An 18,301-nucleotide genomic window follows, 5' to 3' on the forward strand; every position below is an offset into this window, starting at 1 on the left:
GCTCAAACTGGCCTAGAATTTTCTGTGTAGCCCAGGCTGGTCCAAATGCTTAAACCTCCTGTAGCGGGCGTGGTTGCTCGGCAATTGGAAATAACAAAACTAGCCTTATATGAAATACTCAGCTTTAATAAAAGGAGAAAATGGGAGAAACTTACAGAGCCAGAGTTCCAGGGAAGAGCAGGGAACCAAGAGGGCAAAACAAACAAACACGGATCTTTTAAAGGTATTTTGTGCCCTGGAGGGGTCACACCCCTCAGACAAGGGATTGGTCAGCTTCCCCATCAACCTCCTGCCTCTGACTCCCCAGTTCTTAGATTATAGGTATATACAAAACAGGAGGCACTAGACATGCCAAACTGTTTTCTAAAGTGAGGGTGCTGGTTTGTACCTCCTCAGAGTAGGGTCTGTTGGGTAAGCCTGGGGTTAGTTCTTACCACATAGCTGTTTTGTTTGGCAGCAGCAACAGTAGCAGGCACAGTCCTGGTAGAAGAATGCCTGGTATCAGCTGGAAGGACGCTGGTTGATCGGCATCCTCTTGCCACGATAGGTACCCTTTCCAAGTGCCAGTTCCAGTCTCCTGTATTTGGGTGGGTAGTACGGAGCGGAAGTGCGTGCAGTTACATGTGGGTGGTGTTCTGAAGGAGCTGGAGGACACCTTGGTGCTGGTCCGTAGCGCATGGGATCTGTTTTGAAGAGTAGAGTGGTTGCAGTTTTAGGAGCATGGCTGGAGGTATAGATCCAAACAGTGCTCCAAGAAGGGTTTCTGCTAGAAGGAAGGGACCTTAGAAGGGGCCTTAACAGAAGGGTGTCGAGATTTGACAACAGGGGTTGTGGTGGTAATGCTTATAATCCCAGCTCTGGGAGGGGGAGTATTCTGAGTTTTCAGGAGTTCAGAAGTTCAACTCTTTACTGAGTATTCTGTGTGTTTGTTGAGCCCCTTTGCACACATCACCTCAGGCATCCTCCCAATGACACAGGCACAGCATTTGCACAGGCTCTGTGTGTGTGTGTGTGTGTGTGTGTGTGTGTGTGTGTGCGCGCGCGCGCGCGCGTGTGCAGTTCTCATGGAGTGGGAGGGCAGGGGAAACTTTTCTCCAGATCCTTAAATCCATAGTTTGCACCAGAGGCCCCCCCCCCCATCTTAGTTATGGTTTCTATTGCTGTGACGAGACACCATGTCCACGGCATCTCCTATAAGAAAACATTTCATTGGGGCTGGTTTACAGTTTTAGAGGTTCAGTCCATTAACGTCATGGTGGGAAGCATGGCAGTGTGTGGGCAGATGTGGTGCTGGCTGCAACTTGACCAGAAGGCAACAGGGAGTGTCTGACTGTTACACAGAGTAAAGCTTGTGCACAAGAGACCTCAAAGCCCACCCTCCACAGTGACACACTTCCTCCAACAAGGCCACACTTACTTCACCAAGGCCATGCCTCCTAATAGTGCCACTCCCCTTTGGGGACCATTTTTTTCATGCTCCCCCCCCATTATAGTACTGGGAATAGAACCCAGGGCCTTATATATGCTAAGTAAGTACTCCACCACTGGGCTAGCCAGACCTCGTTTCTTTGTTTTGTTTTGGTTGGTTGGTTGTTTTTAAAATAGAACTTTGTTATGCTTCCTTTTGCAACACATCTACTGGAATTGGAATGATATAAAGTCAATGACCCTGGCCCCTGTGCAAGAATAACACAGATTTGCTAAATGTTCCATATTTTTCTCAAAACAATTAAATAAATATAAAAATAAACAAATGGATATTAAAATTTAAAAAGTAGCTGGGTGTGGTGGCACGTGCCTTTAATTCCAGCATTCAGGAGGGAAAGATAAGTGGATCTCTGTGAGTTTGAGACCACCTTGGTCTGCATAGCATGTCTGTGGCCAGCCAAGACTTCATAGTGAGACCCTTTCTCAATACCTTTCCCTCAAAATAGCAGTGAGTAGGGTTTTGCTATATATTTCAGGCTATCCTTGAACTCAGTATCCTCCTGCCTCAGCCTTTGGAGTTCTGGAGGTAGAGGTGTAGACAATCATTCCTTGCTCCTTGTTCTCAGGGCTATTAAAGAAAGGAAGGAAATATGCTTGGTGATTCACTAGGGAGGTGGAAGCAGGAGGATTGTGAATTTGGAGCTAGGTTGGGGAACATTGTGAAATTCTCACCACTTGGCTACATTGTGAGACCTTGCTTAAGGGGAGTGAGGAGAAATAAATTGATACTAAGCCTTGTCTGGAGTTAAGTAAGATTCGTGGATATTCTTAGGGTTCATTATTAAGTTAATTTCAACTGAAATCTGCTGTTTATCTTTAGAGATCACCAAAAATTTACAACATACCCATTTTTTTTATAATCAGTTATTTACAAATCAAAAATTCAAATATAATTTAATCTCTCCCAAATTCTTTCACATATGTGTCCTTAAGAAACAAAATTTTATCGGTTCAAGGGAAATGCTTTAAGAGATCAATTATCAAATTATCAAATATCAGTATAAAATTATGTAAGAAAAGTTGAATGTACATATGTGTTTCGACCATTTCTCAGCATGTTGGAACAGCACTGAGAGGTAGGAGGTTCAAGGGTAGCCTCTACCACATAGCAAGTTCCTCAAGGCCATCCTGGGCTACCAGTGACCGTGTTTCAAAAACAGCAGCAATAACGACAGTAGTTGGTCTGTTTAGAGAAAATCTTATTTGTGTATTTTAAAAATGGATGATGGTGGATATCAAACTGATAACATTTAGAAATCACTGAAAAAAATCAAGTATAGTTTCATTTTAAAAGTCAGTGTCATATAATTCAAGGAAATGAAGTTAGATTGAAATATTTGCATATCAATCTGTGTGCGAAAGACACACAATTTTAACAGCTAATATGGAGAAGTCAATTTAAAGCAAGCCAGGCGCACAGCAGAGCACGGTATGGTCACATCTGTGTTCACCCCCTCCCAGTAGGTAGGCATAACGCGTTTATCTCTGGTGTATGGCTCCGGTGTACAGCGGGAGACAGAGGGAGAGGCAGAAGTGTTAAGTTTACCAAGGGAATACTGACCAATCTGAACCAGGTGCACCTGCTCCAGGCAACCCTCCGCCCTTCGGAAAGAAACCCAAATCATTGGTGTTTGTAATGGTCCAGGAGCTTAGCCACATAGGTGACCGGAAGTGTGTCAGAAACGCAAAGTTCCAGGTTCCAACCCCAGCCCAGTGGCCCAGAGTCTGCGTCTGAACAAGTGTCTAGGTGATTCGTAGACATGGGAACTGGAGAGCTCTTCCCCAGAGCGTTTGCTGGACTTTCTGCTCTTTCCTGGCCCCTCTCTGAAGACCTCTTTAGCAGCTGGCTGGAGTATTCGCTGTGCCAACACAAGTAATCCGGTGTTCTCTTGCAACCCTCCCAGGCTATTCGGTCTCGACATTAAAGGCAGAGATTGTGGCAATGAGGTGGCCCAGTGGTTCACCAACTACCTGAAGACGCAACCCTACAGGTTGGTTCAGTTTGATACCAGCATGAAAGGAAGGACAACAAAGAAACTGTACCCTTCTGAAAGCTACCTCCAGAATTATGAGGTGAGCGTACAGTCTTCCTTCCTTCTACCCACTACCCTGGGCCCTCCGTGCTTTCTTCTCTGTCCACAGAGCCCTTTGGGAGGCTTCAGTTAGGAAACCTTGGCAGTGGTTCAGGAGGGTGGTCCAGGGCACAACCTACACATTAAGGATGGAGAGGGACTTGGGTTGAGGGCTGTCTCAGTGCTGGGACTTCCGAGGTGCCTGGAGGGTTAGGTAGGGAGATGTGCAGAGGGCGGAGCCAGGGCTGACTTGTGGGGAGGTGGGGACTCAGGAGGAAATTGGCTGGAAGCTGAGTGTGGTTGCTCATGCCCCGAATCCCAGCACTCAGGAGGCTACGATAGGAGGATTACTGTGAATTTAAGGCCAGCCTGGGCTCCAGGTGAGACTGTGTCCCAGAGAGGAAAGAAAGAGAAGAAGCCTGGCTGCACATGAAGGTGAAAAGCCGGGACCAAGTGCGCCTTTCCCGATGCAGGCTTTCTCCAGGCCACCTTCGCTGCCTGTGTATGTGACAGCTGCGTCATAGGCCAGCAAGGCAGCCCCTGCCAGGGAAAGCTACAGCGAGCCACTAAGTCCCTCAGGGATTCCCATCCAAAGCCAAGGCACGATTATCTATTATTAATAATATTATTAAATAATATTATTAGTGATATTGTTATTTATTTCCTTTGTCACTAATGTTCCTCACCTAAGGCAGCGTCAGGTATCTCCTGGTGATTAGTAGGTTTTGGACAGATGGTTGGTGCTAATGAAACCATTGCTGGAATGTCCTCCATCGGCAGCAGACTCCTCCTTGTGTGATGAGGAAGGAAAGCAGGCTGGTGAATAACAGCCCCCCAGTGTGGTGGTGCATACCTCTAACCCTAGCATTCCTGAGGTAGAGGCCATGGCTCTCTGTGAGTTCAAACACAGCTTGGTCTACCTAATAAATTCTAGGACATCCAGGGCTGTCTAGTCCCCATCTCAAATAAATACATAAATAATTTAAGAAAATTGGCCGGGTGGTGGTGGCACTCGCCTCGGGAGGCAGAGGCAGGCGGATCTTTGTGAGTTCGAGACCAGCCTGGTCTACAAGAGCTAGTTCCAGGACAGGCTCCAAAGCTACAGAGAAACCCTGTCTTGAAAAACAAAATAAAACAACAACAACAACAAAAATAACAAGGGGCAGCCCAAGCTGCTGCCTTGTCGGGTGTGGAGACAGAAGCCATGTCTGTCTACGAGCCTCCCCACCCCACCCCCGCAATTGCCGCTCCTGAATATAGCTCTCCCCCTTTCCACACTTCAGAGGTTTCCTGTGTGGGCTCTGCTGAGCTTTGGGCGGCAATGACAGTGGGCAGGAGGCCTGACTATGCTGTGTCCTGTAACAGGTAGCCTACCCAGACTGCAGCCCCATCCACATGATTTCTGAAGCCTCCTTAGTGGATCTCAACACCAGGCTGAAGAAGAAAGTGACGATGGAACATTTCAGGCCAAACATTGTGGTGTCGGGCTGTGAGGCTTTCGAGGAGGTAAGGGGTCACTGCCACAGACGTCAGACTCAGATGTGCTGCCCTCAGAGCTGGTGGATCTGAACGAAGCTCCTGCCGTGACCCAGATACCCCTGGGCTGGTGGAGGGGACACTCCTTCCCTCAGGTTCTCTATGGGGGCTAATGACCTCCTGGCCTCCAGGGGGCGCTGGCCTCCAGAGCTCACCAAACTCCAGTTTGCAGCCAAGACTGCACTATCTACCTTGTAGCTCGGGCATAAGGAAAGGAAAGGGAGACAAAGGGGACAGTGCTCCCATCATCTCCCAGGAGTGTGATCAGAGCTTTCAGTCCCAGGTTCCCACATAGAGGCTACAAAGGTACAGGAGTTCCACCCTGTGACAACACTTGCTGCAGTCTGAGTCCTCTGTGTCTTCCCGAGTGACCAACAGCAGGAAATCCCGCCCTCTGTTCCCTGCAGCCTCAAAGAGACACTTACACTGCCACCACACAGCTGGGTGCTGCTTGGTCATGAGAAGTTCCAGCAGTTGTTCTGAGCATGGGGAGGAGTGGGCCGAGCTTTCTGAGTACTGGGTGTAACAAGGACAAGTATCGTTAACCGTGTCCGAGGCCTGGAACTGACTGATGGCTTCACGTTGGGCCCTCCCTCTCAACCCTGTGAAGTCTGCGGTAATATTTCCTTTATAGAAGGACACATGTGATGGCGGAAGATACAAAATAACCCCACATTCGTTCAGAATTACGTATAATAAAGAGTTACTAATTTAGGGGAGACACGAACAGGGAACAGGAACAGAGTCTAGCAGCCAGAAGTGAGAGAGCAAGCGCTGGCTTTATACCTGTATTTATAGAAGAGACCACACCCAAGTGGGCTGGTGTCTTAAAGGCTATTGGCTGAAGGAGCAGAAGGAGCTCCCACAGCACAGATGCTTAGAAAGGTTCCCCAACTGCCCAGCGAATGAGGGATACGGCTGGCATTACAACCCAAGGCATGCCACTCGCCTCTGTGGAACTGGGTAGAGGATATCTGTGTAGAGACTCAGGCAGTTAGTGCCCAGAGAAGCTCTTGAACACTTCAGCTCTTTGCTCCTGTGGATGGCTGTGCTTCCTTTTGTGTGAGTAGAATGTGCCCTTATTTGTTGGTCTCCATGGTTCTTTTGGGCAAATCTTTACATAGAACCACTTCAAGCCTGCCTATGTCTACACAATTTGACAATTTTAAAGCAGTGGCACACACAGAAGATGTCTATCAGCTGACCCTGTCCTGCTGTCTTGGTTACTTGCTTGCCACTACGATACAATGTCCTTAAAGGAGAAGGGGTTTATGTTTGCACACAGTTCTGGAGGGATAGAGGCCATCATGGCTGAGATGGCATGATGGCAGGAACAGGAAGATGGCTGGTCTCACACATCTGCACATGGGAAACAGAGTGGACAGGAAGTGGGACCAGGCTGTAGACCTTCAAGCCCCAACCCCTAGTGACCCACTTCATCCAGCAATGTGCCTCATCCTCTTAAAGGTTCCACAACCACAAGCAGAACTCCAGGTGGGGACCAAGTGTCCTATGTCTGTGGGTATGAACAGTTTGGGTTCAGACTATACTAGCTGTCTACACAATTTGCTTTTAAATGTCTTTAATTTCTTCTCATATTTCTTAAAGGTAAAATCTTGGTCATTTGTTATAGGCAAAGCACTGTGGCTCAGATCTCTGGGTACAGAGACGAAATGATAGGGACCCTGGGTATTAGATGTAGTCCAGACAGGCCTTGAACACACTCTGTTGCCTAGGCTGGCATTGAACCTATTCTGTAGTGCTGGCCTTGAATCCACTCTATGGTTCAGGCTGACCTTGAACCCACGTTGTAGCCTGGGCTGGTCTTGAACTTGTGATTCTCCTGGTTCCCTCTTAAGTGGCAAGGATTGCAGGCCTGTGACATCAGGCCCAACTAATAACAAACACTCTTAACACAGCATGCCAATTCACTCAGTATTTAACAAGTGTCTGAATACTTCATCAGCATGAACACTGGAACAGACAATTTGGAAACTCAAGCAGCGGGAAACAGGCAGGGCGATCAGGAATCAAATGAAGTTCCAGTCCCATGTTTCTTTTTTGCATCAGATCTTTCAAAGCCCTGCACATAGTTTTGGTTTTGTTGCTTTTCTTAAAGCTCCCCCAAACACACACACACACACACACACACACACACACGCAAAAGTCCAAATATATATCATTCTGATACTAACTTTGCTGTAAGATCTTGAGCCTAGGAAAGAAGGCAAGATGATGTCATCTCTGGCTGTAGAATTTTTGCTTTTCTGTAACTTGTCAAACTTAACCTAAGGCTAATATAAGCATAGCCCTATTCTGGGGGCCATTTGGATGTGTAATATTTTCATCTATCTATCTATCTATCTATCTATCTATCTATCTATCTACCTACCTATCTTTTATGTATACAACATTCCTCCTGCATGACAGAAGAGGGCATCAGGTCTCATTACAGATGGCTGTGCCACCATGTGGTTGCTGGGAATTGAACTCAGGCCCTCTGGAAGAGCAGTCAACGCTCTTAACCACTAAACCATCTCTCTAGCCCCTAATTTTTGTTTTCTTAATGTTTAGGGAATTTATGTTCCCAAACCTATTTGCTGTTATAATTTTGAATTATGATGGGCATCCAGAATAGTAAATAAGATAATATGTTCTTATTTTCTAGAAAATTCTATAGCCATGCATATTCTTACCAAACTCCTTACTGTGAAATGATGTTGCTGTTGCTGATTTAGTCCACCTTAAGTGAGGAAGGCCAGTAGTGAAGGACTTGATGCACTGACCTGTCTATCACCTACCATGATAACCCTTCAAATATTAATGCAGAGTGATTAAGCATATACATAATTAATCCTCAACTAATAAAAAATTATAGCAAACCTTATCATGATGCAAAAGTCCAGGCCACTGGTTATTGTAAATGTGGGACAGTAGGAGCAAGCACTGTGGACATTTGTAGCTTGTGGTGTGGACAGCCGTGACCTTCTCCCTGGGGAGCTAGAGGATGGCACTGATTTGAAAAGGCTTGGGACGATGCGGTGTGTTTGATTTCTGGATCACAGAGGGATGAGGTTTAAAAACGATGTCAACATTTGCTGCTTATCTCTGTCACTGGCCACCATGGGGCTCAGTGTTCCCTGAACTTTGCTCACTGTCCTGAGCTAAACCTGAAATGTTTGAATGGGCGTCTTGTTTTATGTAAGTCCTCACTCTGCGTTTTGAAAGAGCTGGGGAGAAAATGCAGAAAAAGCACAAGTGTGTTCCCTGTCACGTGGGAAGGGCTGTTTCTACAAACTTCTGGAGAGGGAATTTGTTTGTGTATTGGGCCTCAACTCCCCGTGTAGCTGAGGATGATCTTAAACTTCTTGCCTAGTTCAGGATTCCAGGCATGCCGAGGTGCTGGGAAGCAAACACTGCACACACTGGACATGAACTCTACTGCCCGAGGAGCATCGTTAGTGAGCAGTCTCATCTGATCAAAGGAACTAAGCAGGGGTAGCCCTGGTGTGCCCTTGGATGGGAGGGGTTCCCAAAGCCAGACAGTTGTGGTTTGAATCCCAGCCCCACCATTCACTTCCGGTATGGCCTTGTCCTTACCAGTCCTGCCCCTTCCAACAGGTGAAAAGTGACATTTTTACAAATCCTCACTTCTAGACCTTTGTCTCTGATGGCCTGAGTTAGGACAACAGCTGTGCTTGCCCACCTGGCTTCAAGGCTTTTTTCTTCTTTAAAATCTGTAGTATTTAGTTTTGTTTTATAGGTCTGAGTGTTTTGCCTACATGTATGTATGTATGTATGTGCATCAAAGGTATGCAATATTCATGGAAGGCAGAAAAAGGTGTCAGATCCCCTGGAACTGGAGTTACAGATGCTTGTGAGCCACCACGTGGGTGCTCGGAATCAAACCTAGATCCTTTGCAAGAGCAGCTGAGTTATCTTTTCACTAGTTTTGGTTTTTGAGACAAGGTCTCGTCTAGGCTGGCATCAGCTCTTTGTGGCTGAGGATGACCATAAACGTCTTTCCTTTGCTTCTTCACCTCCCAAGTCCTAGGTTCACAGACATGTGCCCCTGTGCCTGGCTTTGATACGTGTGGTTATAGTTACAGATTAGACATGTGGTCTACAATGGAGTGCGTGTAACACTTGTTATGATGGAACCACACAGTTCTTATTCCTGATGACATCACAGTGTCGTAATGTGGGATAAAGCTACTCACCTGCTCTTGGTGATGCTGGTGTGAACAACCACTGCCAGTCGCAGCGATGCAGTTATGTAGAGTTTGTAGTGCAGGGATTATGCTCATTACTGGCTCATGTCTTTATTATCTTCTAACTTTATTGTTACAGCGGAGTATATTGCCCCTACTTGTCAAAAGGCAGCTCACTATGATATTTTGTACACACCCTACCTCTGATTGCATCCTTTTCTCTGTGTGTAATGCAGTTTCTTGCTGTCTTGTTCAGCAAGACCGTCATATCCACGATAACCTACTGGTGCTGCCGGTAAGAGGTCAGGCTGCATCATCCAGGTCTGTGTAAACGCACACTCTATGATGTGAGCGTACCAGCCATGCTTGATGCCTGTCTCAGAGCATATCTGGGTTGGGAAGTACCCCGTGACTGCTTACGGGTGCTTTTTTCACTCAGCAACTCTTGTATATTTTCCATATTTCTCATACCTTGATAATAATAATTCTGTGTACTGTAAGTACTCGGCTGATGATTTTCCGACCTCCTTGTTACTACAGGGGGTCATCAGTAACAGATCACAAAGATATTTTTGGCAATGGGTGTGATGGCTCAGAGGGTAAAGCCACTGACTGAGCTTCATTGCCAACCCTGATGACCCCAGTTAATCCCTGGAACCCACACAATGAGAGGAGAGATGTGACTTCTAAAAGTTATCCTCTGACCTCCACATGTGTGCCAGGGTTCACTTACGTGTGTGCATATAAACATGCACCATAAAAAAAAAATCCAAAAGTCAAAAAGTTAAATTTGAGTCTTAGAAAAGTTTACTTATTCATACATTCATCCTCTCATTTTGCACCAAAATAATTTAAGGTGGTTTCTAGTAGTTGTATGCACAGTACAGCATAGTAACATGTGTTTAGCTATGGAAAGCCAGAAGCTGGATTGGGGAAAACCGCACTCCTGGCACTGGGAGCAGGGAGGTGGGGCCGGATGTAGGCGGCCTTTCCATCTACCTGAAATTAGCAGGTTTTTCCTGGCTTGCTGCCAGCATGGGCACTTGGCTGGTCCCATCTGTTATTTCTCTCTCTCCTAGGTGTTTCCCTGTTCTCTGTGGTTGGCTGGCATAAGACCCCTCTTCTGTTGGCTTCTGTGTCATGGGATAGGCACATATGCATGTATGTGTTATGGTTACGCACATGTATAATATACTATGGAGAGATGCATATATAGGCATAGCTATGTAGATAACTGTCTGCTTGCAGAGAGATATAAGAAGGGAGGAAAAGAGGGTCTCTATATTAGCTCTCCTTCCTGTTTCATACATTTAAGGCAGATGCTTGTGTGGATTGTAATGAATGTCTCAAAAAATACCCTTACTTGTGCTATTTGTGTGTGGTTTCTCTCTTTGCCCCCAACCCATATTTTACCCTTTCCTCTGGGTCTTCTTCATTACTCTTAGTTTCCTATTTACGAGATGTGTGCAACCTGGCAGAAAATTCTCAGGAGGGGCTGGAGAGATGGCTCAGCGGTTGAGAGCACTGGCTGCTTTTATGGAGGACTCAGGTTTGATCCCAGCACCACATGGTGGCTCACAACCATCTACAGCTCCAGTTCTTGGGGATCTGATGCTCTCTTTGGACTTCCTCAGGCACTGCATGGACATGGTACACAGACATGCAGGCAAAATACCCAAGCGCAGTAAAACAAACAAACAAATAAATAAAAGTAAAATTCTCAGTACAGAAAAGAGCCCATTACACAGAGTATTTCCCCCTCTCTCCTGAACTCCTACTCTTCCTTTTCCTCTCATTTCTTCCAACTCACAAATTCCATCAGACATCCTAGGAGCCTGATTTTGTCAGCGTGCAGGTGGACTTTTCAATCAGCAGGGGGCGCACTAATCTCTTCCAGTGTATTTGTGTTGTATTGGCCTAATGAATATTAAACTCATCCGTTATGAATTCAGTTTTTCAGTTATTTAAAGTGTAGTGTTTGCTTTAGGAACTGAATTAACCATTGCATTTAAATTTAAGTGGACAATGATCAGATGAGGGTGGGCGACTTTATTAATACAAAGCGATTAACAGTGTCAAGACACAGAGTTAGCATTTGGGGGTGCTAACGACATTGATTAGGAGTCAGACAAATTGCTAGTGAACCCGGCAGTTGACTTTTGGAACAGAAGGTGACCTAAATCTGTCTTGTTGGACCAAGACCCTAATTGAAGTTTTCAGGGTTCCTGGCTTCTGTTACAGCCACGACTCAGAAGCTCACAGACAAGTAACTTGAGACATTGAACTCACTGTCACTTGGAACAAGGGAGTTGAATACAAGAAGGCTGTAGGCGAGGTCCTGGATTCCCCAGGCTGCTGCTGGTTCACATACCTGTTGCTGCAGTGCCCTCGTGTGGCGAAAGGAGTCCTGACACCTTGGCTCCATGCAGTCCTGGGCCCTTTTCCCTTCCGGAGGAGACAGGCGCTGCTCTGGTCACCGTCCAGCTGGAGATTTGCCACATGCTTCCCTTGCAGTTGCCCTGTTTGAACAGGGTTTGCCATAAGTCACATGGTGTGTGTGACCTCGGCTTTTACAAAGCTTGCACGGCTCCTGGGCCAACTGATTGCTTGGAACATGGAGTTAATTTCCCCAGAAGCAGTTTCCTGGAGGATGACTGGGACACAGGGCATCTGTAGCTGTGGTCATACTGGGTGGGGGATGTCTGGGTTTGAAGACTCATTTGGCTCTGGAACACCAATTGTGCAATGCTTAATCATTTCTATAGGCCCAAGACCTGAGGAGCTAGTTGGCTTTCGAATACGGAACGGATCATGTCATAGCCAGTCGCAGAAGAGGAGACTAGATCGCGCTCTTCCCTGCTCTTGCTGTGCCCTCTGTAGAAACTTAGGTCCCTCTCAGGCCCCGAGAGAGTCAAAGCCACCAGCTAAGCAGGGGTGGACTCTTTTCCTGACTTCTCTGCACATCAGTTAGACTTAGGAGCTCCAGAATCCTCGCCTGATTGAGTGATATTAAGTATGTAGGTGTAGGTGTCGTATTCAAGGTCCTGTAAATGTGCTACCCCTAAACACGATACTCTGGCATATTGATTATTTTGAGCTGAAGATATTTGAAAAGGCAAATGCAGAGGATCATGCTGATACTTGAGTCTGTTTTTCATGTAGCCCAGGCTAGTGTGTCCTTACCAGAGACTGTCACTGTGCAGTCTGCACAGACACACCGCTGGAAGCTGATCTTTCTGGGCTTAGACATGTGTCCTCTATCCTGTCACTCCCTCACAACCTGCTGCTCTTTGTCCCACGCTGGGTGTAGCTATTCATCTCCAGCTGTGTCTTTGGGCCTACTCTCTATTATGAAGGCATGGGCCATATGAAGTTTACATTACATTACACACACACACACACACACACACACACACACACACACACACACGCTTTTCTCTTTATTTCTGTTTCATGTCAACTATCAGACTCTCTCTCTCTCTCTCTCTCTCTCTCTCCCCCCCCCATTAGCACCTTTCTTCAGCAGGGATCCCACAGCTCTGGCATCGCCAACATCTTGTGGTCTCCAAGGCAATCCAGGCTTCACCTTCACAGCTTCACCCAGTGACCTCTCTAGGCCTCCTTTCAGGGACTCCCTGACACACACCTGGCCTCAGCAGCTTTCCTCAGTCACAGAGGTATATTCCATAACTCCTTTCTTCTGTCCTTAAAGCCAGAACCACGTGGCCAAAGCTGTCAAGTTCTGCTGCCTCCTGGGGCTGGATCATGGCCCCTCCGTCAATCACATCTTCACAGCTTTCGGTTTTCTTTTTTTTTCTTTTTCTTTTTTTAACTTTTTTATTGATTTCATTGAGCTCTACATTTTATCTGCTCCCCTACCTTCTTCTCCCCTCCCCTTCTATCCTCTCCCATGGTCTCCATGCTCCCAATTTACTCAGGAGATCTTGTCTTTTTCTACTTCCCATGTACATTAGATCCATGTGCATCTCTCTTAGGGTTCTCATTATTGTCTGGGTTCTCTGGGGTTGTGAATTGTAGGCTAGTTTTCTTTGCTTTACGTCTAAAAAATCACTTATGAGTGAGTACATGTGATGTTTGTTTTTCTTGGTCTGAGTTACCTCATTCAATATGATGTTTTCTAGATCCATCCATTTGCCTGCAAATTTCAAGATGTCATTATTTTTTCTGCTGTGTAGTACTCCATTGTGTAAATGTACCACATTTTCCTTATTCATTCTTCGGTCAAGGGGCATTTAGGTTGTTCCCAGGTTCTGGCTATGACAAACAATGCTGCTATGAACACGGTTGAGCACGTGTCCTTGTTGTATGATTGAGCATCCTTTGGGTATATACTCAAAAGTGGTATTACTGGGTCTTGAGGAAGGTTGCTTCCTAATTTTCTAAGAAATTGCCACACTGACATCCAAATGGGTTGTACCAGTTTGCACTCCCACCAGCAATGCAGAAGTGTTCCCTTTTCCCCACAACCTCTCCAGCATAAGTTGTCATCAGTGTTTTTGATCTTGGCCATTCTTACAGATGTAAGATGAAATCTCAGAGTTGTTTTGATTTGCATTTCTCTGATGGCTAAGGATGATGAGAATTTCCTTAAGTGTCTTTCAGCCATTTTAGATCCTTTTGTTAAGAGTTCTCTGTTTAGGTCTGTACCCCATTTTTTTACTGGATTATTTGTTTTTTTGATGACAGATTTCTTGAGTTCTTTGTTTATTTTGGAGATCAGTCCTTTGTCTGATGTGGGGTTGGTGAAGATCATTTCCCATTCTGTAGGCTGTGAAGGCCTGTTCTTGCTGATTTGGCAGAATCAGTGGTTGAGATTGTGAATCGAAAGGAAGATGCCTGGGGCTGGGAGGCAGTGCAGCGGCTGAGTGCTGAACTCCTGCGCTCGGGAGTTGGGTTCCGTGCTCAGTGCTGTAAAAGAATTACTTTTTTTTTTTTTAAGTGAATTGTGTATCCTGAGCTTGACTGTGCGCTGCCCCTCTGGTGCTTTCCAGAGTTCTTTGTGTCCTTCTGAGTCTCCCTCCTTCCTCTGATGTCATACCTAGTACTGGATTGAGATGAAGGAAGCCTGGCTCTAAAAGACGCCTCTCCCTTTTCTTCTAGGACACTTGGGATGAGCTCCTAATTGGTGATGTCGAGATGAAAAAGGTGCTGAGCTGCCCCAGGTAAAGACTGAGTTTAGACATAGCCTCTGGAGTGTGGGACGCACTTTGGTTTGGATCCACCGTCTAATCGTGGGTCTTCGGCAGGTGCATCTTGACGACAGTGGACCCAGACACCGGAATCATAGACAGGAAGGAGCCGCTGGAAACCCTGAAGAGGTAGGACGCCAGTGTGTGCCCTGTGTTGACGTCACCTGTGCACCAGGTGCTCATGTCCTAACTCCCAGGTGCATAGGTCCTAACTCCCAGGTGCTCATGTCCTAACTCCCAGGTGCTCATGTCCTAATTCCCAGGTGTTCATGTCCTAACTCCCAGGTGCTCATGTCCCAACTCCCAGGTTCTCATGTCCCAAATCCCAGGTGCTTATGTCCTAACTCCCAGGTGCTCATGTCCTAAATCCCAGGTGCTCATGTCCCAAATCCCAGGTGCTCATGTCCTAACTCCCAAGTGCTCTGTGGTTTGTGTCAGTTCTTCAATGCATCTAAGTTTCATCCTCTTTTTATTTCTTTACTTTTCTGATACATTTCTAGTTGTACATTTTTCTATTTTGAAACTCTATTCTCTCATCACTTTGTGTGTGTGTGTGTGTGTGTGTGTGTGTGTGTGTGCATGTATGTGTGGAGGTCAGAGGCTGATACTGGTTGACTTTCTTAGTCACTTTTTACCCATTTGTGTTTGTTTTACAGTAGATTTCTTTTTTTAAAAAAATTATTATTTATTTATTTTACATTATTTGCTTTGATGTTTGGCCTGCATATGTGTCTGTCTGAGGGTGTTGGATTCCCCAGGAGCCGGATTCACAGACAGTTAGCTGCTATGTGGGTTCTGAGAATTGAACCCAGAGACTCTGAAAGAGCAACAGGTGCTCTTAACCATTGAGCCATCACTTCATCTCTTAGGTTTCTTTTTTCTTTTCTTTTTTTTTAAAAATAATTTGTTTATTTATTTTGTTTGTATGGTGTTTGGCCTGCATGTGTGTCTGTGTGAGGGTGTTAGATCCCCAGGAGCTGGAGTTATAGACAGTTGTGAGCTGCCATGTGGGTGCTCAGAATTGACCCTGGGTTCTCTGGGAAAGCAGTCAGTGCTCTTAACTGCTGAGGCATCTCTCCAGACCCTAGATTTATTCTCAAAGGGCAGAACTCGACACTCCAGCCAGTGTTCTCTGCGTCCCCTCAGTGGGTAAGGAAAGGTCTCCCACACTCTATTCCTGTGCAGCCTTCTTACAGAAGTGGCATGCACAATTCCTTATGGACACATTAACTTCTCTCTGAAGTCTGAAATTTCCATGGCTACAGTAGGCTCAAACTTGGTCTAGACTGTCTGAGCCCAGGTCTGTAGAAAATGCTAGGTGACTGAGAGTCTCCTGGGCTAGTTAGTCTTGGCGTTCCAAGACATGGAACTCGGTCCCTGATTCCCTCTGATGTCAAAGAAGTGCGTCCCTATAGTGGGAGTAAAATTGTGTGACCCTCAATGGCACCTGTACAAGTGCCAGAGACTGACTGTGTGAGCCTCGTCCTGCAGAGGCACAAAGAGACGCTGATTGGCTGGGCCAGGGCCAACTTGGAAGCAGGGGCAGCAGCAGCAAGGAGGCAGAGGCACATAAGCTGCTATGGCTAAGCCAACCCAGGATGGACTTTATATTTGAGACGAGGGCTCTCACTGGCCTGGAACTGGCCAGTGAGCTCACGCACCCTCTGTCTCTGGCTCCCCAGTGCTGGGGTTCTAGGCAGATGGCACTGCGCTTTTTCTGGCTGCTGAAGATCTGAACCCAGGTCCTTGTTCCTTGTACAGCAGGTGTTTTACCAACCGAGGCATCACCCAGCCCCTCTCATCGATGTCTATTAATTCATTGGGTGCGGGTTCCACCTTAAGCATTGCAAAAAAAAAAAAAAAAGGAGCCGGGCGGCGGTGGCGCACGCCTTTAATCCCAGCACTCGGGAGGCAGAGGCAGGTGGATCTCTGTGAGTTCGAGACCAGCCTGGTCTACAAGAGCTAGTTCCAGGACAGGCTCCAAAGCTACAGAGAAACCCTGTCTCGAAAAACCAAAAAAAAAAAAAGGACCAAAAAGACCTTAGTTACCATTTTGGGGGATGGCTGTGTTGTGTTTGCGCTCCCTCTGTTCTATTGTCTGTCTCTAACAGTTCATCTCACAGTTCTGTTTTTGGTCTTTGCTTTGTAAAACACAGTGAAGGTGATTTTCTTTAGCTAGGTCTTAGACTTCATACACAGTCCCATTGGCTAGTGGCATCTCAGCCTTAATTTTCATTTACAGGGGAACTCCAGTTTTGAGCCTTAATGTTGGGAGAAGTCGAAAATATAGGGAGTCAAACCAATGCAGACAAAAGCAGCGTAAGGGAAAAAGAGGTGTATTATTTTAGTTCCAGGTTACAGTGCATCATGGTGGGGAAGTAAGGCAGGAGCTCAGAGCAGTCACATCCCATTCATAGTCACAGACAGAGAAACGAACGCAAACATGCTCACTTGCCTGTGCTCAGGTTGATTTCTCCACTGTTAGGCAGTTCATGACCCCCTGCCTAGGGAATGGTGCTGCCCAGAGTGGGCTGACCCCCTGCCTAGGGAATGGTGCTGCCCACAGTAAGCTGGGTAACTTAATTAAGACATGCCCACAGACCAACCCAGTGTAGACAGTCTCTCACTGAGACTCTTAGGTGATTCTAGACTAGTGTAAGCCAGTCAATACAGTGGGCCAGGGGTGGTTCCATTTTGAAATTTCATGAGCATTTTTTTCTCCATAAGTTGTGAGTCCAGGGTACCTGTGTAATAAAAGTGTTTGTACGATACTTCACAAGCCCACACTTACTATTATTAAAATTGTAATTATTATTATGATGATGATTATTAGAGACAGGGTTTCTATAATCCTGGCTGTCCTAGAACTCACCTTGTAGACCAGGCTGGCCTCAGACTCAGCTCTCTGCCTGCCTCCACCTCCCGAGTGCTGGGATCAGAGTTGTGCTCCACCACACCTGGCTTTAGAAAGCCACACTTACTTGGCTGCTTGTGTCCAGGCATCCCTGTCCATGTTTAGAAAGGATGTGTTGTTGACCTATAATTAGCCTAAGGAGCAAACATCCCAGTCCTATAGAAAACACTAGGCTCCTGTTTCTTTCGAGGCCTGATGGTGGTACTTTCTTCTTCCAGCTACCGCCTGTGTGACCCTTCCGTGAAGAGTCTGTACCAGACATCCCCACTGTTTGGGATGTATTTCTCAGTGGAAAGAATTGGGAGCCTGAGAGTCGGTGACCCTGTGTATCGGATGGTGGATTAATGAATCCAGTGGGGTGACATGGTAAGTTTCATTTTGCTTCTAGAATTCTGTGTTTTGACAGCAATAACCATATTTTCTTATCTTCTGATGCTTTAAAATTTTTTAAAGTATTTTGCTGGTTGGTGGTGGCTTATGCCTTTAATCCCACCAACTTGGGAGGGAGAGCCAGGTGGATCTCTGAGTTCAGGGTCAGCCTGGTCTACAGAGGGAGTTCTAGGACAGCCAAGGCTACACAGAGAAACCCTGTCTTGAAAAACAGAATACATGTTTTGAATATTTTATTATTTTCTGTGTATGGATGTTTTGCCTGCATGTACGTCTGTGCCCTGATGCATGTGGTACCTGAGGGAGCCAGAAGCAAGAACTCCTGGAACTGGAGTTACAGATGATAGTGAGCTGCCACATGAATGCTGGGATTCGAACCTCTGTCCTCTAGAAGAGCAGCAAGTGCTCTTAACCACTGAACCAGCTCATTCAGATGCTTTTAAAAAAAATCCTATGCTGTTTTAATTCTTGGGAGAATGA

General features: G+C 46.2%; 1 protein-coding gene across 4 annotated transcripts in view; it reads left to right on the forward strand.

Annotated features, from left to right (window-relative positions):
- Window positions 1-18,301, forward strand: part of LOC119827270 (mitochondrial amidoxime reducing component 2) — a 35,781-nt gene that overhangs the window by 12,656 nt on the left and 4,824 nt on the right. For all 4 annotated transcript variants that reach the window (XM_038348754.2, XM_038348753.1, XM_038348752.2 and 1 more), the window contains exons 3-7: window positions 3,393-3,561; window positions 4,926-5,066; window positions 14,429-14,490; window positions 14,575-14,646; window positions 17,650-17,797. In XM_038348754.2, the coding sequence (XP_038204682.1) occupies window positions 3,393-3,561; window positions 4,926-5,066; window positions 14,429-14,490; window positions 14,575-14,646; window positions 17,650-17,776 (571 nt within the window). In that variant the 3' untranslated portion in view covers window positions 17,777-17,797. The remainder of the gene's footprint in view (window positions 1-3,392; window positions 3,562-4,925; window positions 5,067-14,428; window positions 14,491-14,574; window positions 14,647-17,649; window positions 17,798-18,301) is intronic.

Source organism: Arvicola amphibius, chromosome 12, assembly GCF_903992535.2.
Source record: "Arvicola amphibius chromosome 12, mArvAmp1.2, whole genome shotgun sequence".
NCBI classification, from domain to species: Eukaryota; Metazoa; Chordata; class Mammalia; order Rodentia; family Cricetidae; genus Arvicola; species Arvicola amphibius.